Below are 535 nucleotides of genomic sequence, written 5' to 3'. Positions count from 1 at the left end.
GATCATGGGATTGTAACATACCAGGACAATTATCACAGTTATGCAGTGTTGTTTGGCCAGTAAACTATGGCACCCTGATATTTTTTGAAGTGTAGGAAAGACTTGTGTGATGTCATAATGCCTGTGGGTTTTTTCCACCAGACATCCAGGTGTATAAAAGGCTCTTGGAAGTTGGTGAAACACAGACTCCAGAAACACACTGCTGATCTCCCTCTGAACACTCACTCCTGATACCATGTGTTACTATGCTAGATACTGTGGAGGCCTGGGCTATGGCTATGATGGGCTAGGTTGTGGCTATGGCTGTGGCTATGGCTGTGGCTATGGCTGTGGCTATGGCTGTGGCTATGGCTGTGGCTATGGCTGTGGCTATGGTTATGGCTGCTGCCGCCCACTGTGCTGTAGAAGGTACTGGTCTTATGACTTTCTACTGAGGAGATTATGCAAATGCCCTGATTTTCTAACCAGAAAGGCTTCTAAGTGTTTTTACACCAAGAACTCAAGAATGTCTTCAAAATTTCTAACTTTAGGCTAA

General features: G+C 45.0%; 1 protein-coding gene across 1 annotated transcript; it reads left to right on the top strand.

The window, feature by feature from the left end:
• The first annotated feature begins 235 nt into the window (after positions 1-235).
• LOC117717650 (keratin-associated protein 20-2-like) lies at positions 236-535 on the top strand. Its single transcript, XM_034514879.1, has one exon. It carries the CDS (start codon positions 236-238, stop codon positions 533-535), a length of 300 nt encoding a protein of 99 aa, XP_034370770.1.

This window comes from Arvicanthis niloticus, chromosome 12, assembly GCF_011762505.2.
Source record: "Arvicanthis niloticus isolate mArvNil1 chromosome 12, mArvNil1.pat.X, whole genome shotgun sequence".
In the NCBI taxonomy this organism is placed as follows: Eukaryota; Metazoa; Chordata; class Mammalia; order Rodentia; family Muridae; genus Arvicanthis; species Arvicanthis niloticus.
This window is presented reverse-complemented; position numbering and strand designations above follow the sequence as displayed.